This window comes from Myotis brandtii, unplaced genomic scaffold (assembly GCF_000412655.1).
Source record: "Myotis brandtii unplaced genomic scaffold, ASM41265v1 scaffold114, whole genome shotgun sequence".
Taxonomy (NCBI): Eukaryota; Metazoa; Chordata; class Mammalia; order Chiroptera; family Vespertilionidae; genus Myotis; species Myotis brandtii.
In genome coordinates this window covers 289,890-291,750 of record NW_005353927.1, presented here as the reverse complement: position 1 = coordinate 291,750, position 1,861 = coordinate 289,890, and the positions used below count along the sequence as shown (strand labels likewise).

At 52.6% G+C, this 1,861-nt stretch overlaps 1 protein-coding gene across 1 annotated transcript in view; it reads left to right on the top strand.

The window, feature by feature from the left end:
• Positions 1 to 1,557, top strand: part of PRKD2 (protein kinase D2) — a 38,764-nt gene extending 37,207 nt beyond the window's left edge. The window contains exon 20 of the mRNA XM_005857853.2: positions 1,487 to 1,557. Within this exon, the coding sequence (XP_005857915.2) occupies positions 1,487 to 1,508 (22 nt within the window). The 3' untranslated portion in view covers positions 1,509 to 1,557. The remainder of the gene's footprint in view (positions 1 to 1,486) is intronic.
• The last annotated feature ends 304 nt before the right edge of the window (positions 1,558 to 1,861 follow it).

The window sequence follows — 1,861 nt, the reverse complement described above, 5'->3', positions numbered from 1 at the left end:
GGGTTGTTTCCAAAGTTCATTCCCCAACAATTAAAACGGACTCATCTCTGGCCTATGGCCGCGGCCTCTGGCCACACCTCTGGTATCGTTGGTCTGTTGTTCACCTGGAAGGAGGGCTGCCTGAAAAGGAGTGGGTGGGAGAGGTGGGGGCGAGGGGGCAGAGTGGGGGAGGTTTGGAAGGAGGGCTAATGATGGGTAATATAGAGGGAGGATTGCCAGGAGGGGAGACTAGGAGGGGGAAGGTGTGGAGGTGGCATAAGGAGGAGAGGGGAGAGCAATAGACGAAGAGTTAGTGCTCAGTGGTTGAGCGCAGACCTATGAACCAGAAGGTCACAGTTCGGTTCCCGGGTCGATCACCTGAGTGGAGCGTGCAGGAGGCAGCCGATCAGTAATTCTCTCTCCTTCTTCCTTCCTCTCTGAAATCAATAAAAAAATATTTTAAAAACTAGTTAGAAACGGAGAGATGGAAGGAATATGACTGGAGGGGGAGAATGGATAGAGAAGTGAACTATTTAGAGAAAAGCAAGTAATCTCATGGCTTGTTTGATGCATTTTATATTTGGTGTTGTCATGACTAATCACAACTATTAATAAGGACAACGCAGTTAGCAGAGGTCTGGCCCATAGTATAAACCTGGCACACAATATTTTCTATTTTAAATTGATGTGATGACTTCTCCACACTGCATGTGCTCATTCTCTGGTTCCTCCATTTGTCACACTGTGCAGGGTGATTGGTGCTGGGGACATGGGTTTGTTGGTGACCGAGACACCCCAGGCCCTGCCCTTGGGGATTCACCATCCAGTGGGGAGACAATCCTGTGCCCAGGCAGTGATGGCCCAGAGAGGGCAGGGCTGGGAGGGGGACCCCAGGAGGGTAGGGCAGCCTACAGGGAGCCTGGGAGTCAGGGAGGACCAGTCTTCTGAGCTGGCGTCTAGGCCCTGAGGTTGTGAGCAGAGGGAATATCTCTCCACCTTTGACCCCTGCCCTCCCGTTCCCCACTTGCTCCCACAGCCAAGGGCGAGTGATGTGATACAGGGGCATGCACCTGCACACGTTCTCTCCACCTTGGCCACGCTCAGACTTATATACACCTTTGTTAGAGGCTTGTCCTGCGCCCCTGTAGGACCGGCAGTGTTTAGCAGCCGATTTAGGCCCATCAGCACCTGGAGCTTGCTCTTCATATCCTCCCTGTTTATATCAACTAGTCCATCTGCCGGCCGCGGTTCCGGAGCTGCACCTCTTTGATCTGAGAAAGCTAAGGGAGCCTTAGTCCATGAGGATCTCCAGATGAACCAGAACACCTCTGAGACGTAACCCAAGCTCACACGAGTGGGGACTGTCTCTTAGACTCCATCCTGAGGGCCTCTCCCTCTACAACTGGCCTACGATCCAGGAGTGTAAGCAGTAGAGGGACAAAGCCATCTCCAAGGGTAGACCCCGGCTGGGAAATGTATGGGAAGACTTACTCAGGCCTGATCCTTAACAGTTCTGTCTTGGCCACTAGGTTTAATATTCTGAGACCAGAATTAGAGACATGAAAAACAACAACGTTGTCCTAGCCCAGTGGTCGGCAAACTGCGGCTCGCGAGCCACATGCGGCTCTTTGGCCCCTTGAGTGTGGCTCTTCCACAAAATACCGACTTCTGCGCATGGGCCACAAAGTTTCAATCGCACTGTACATGGGCGCCCGCACGTGGTATTTTGTGGAAGAGCCACACTCAAGGGGCCACAGAGCCGCATGTGGCTCGCGAGCCGCGGTTTGCCGACCACTGGTGTAGCCGGATGACAATCTAAACAACTGAGCTATCCAGCCAGGGCTCCCAGCCAGTTTTTTACTCAAATTACTTCAGTAAATCT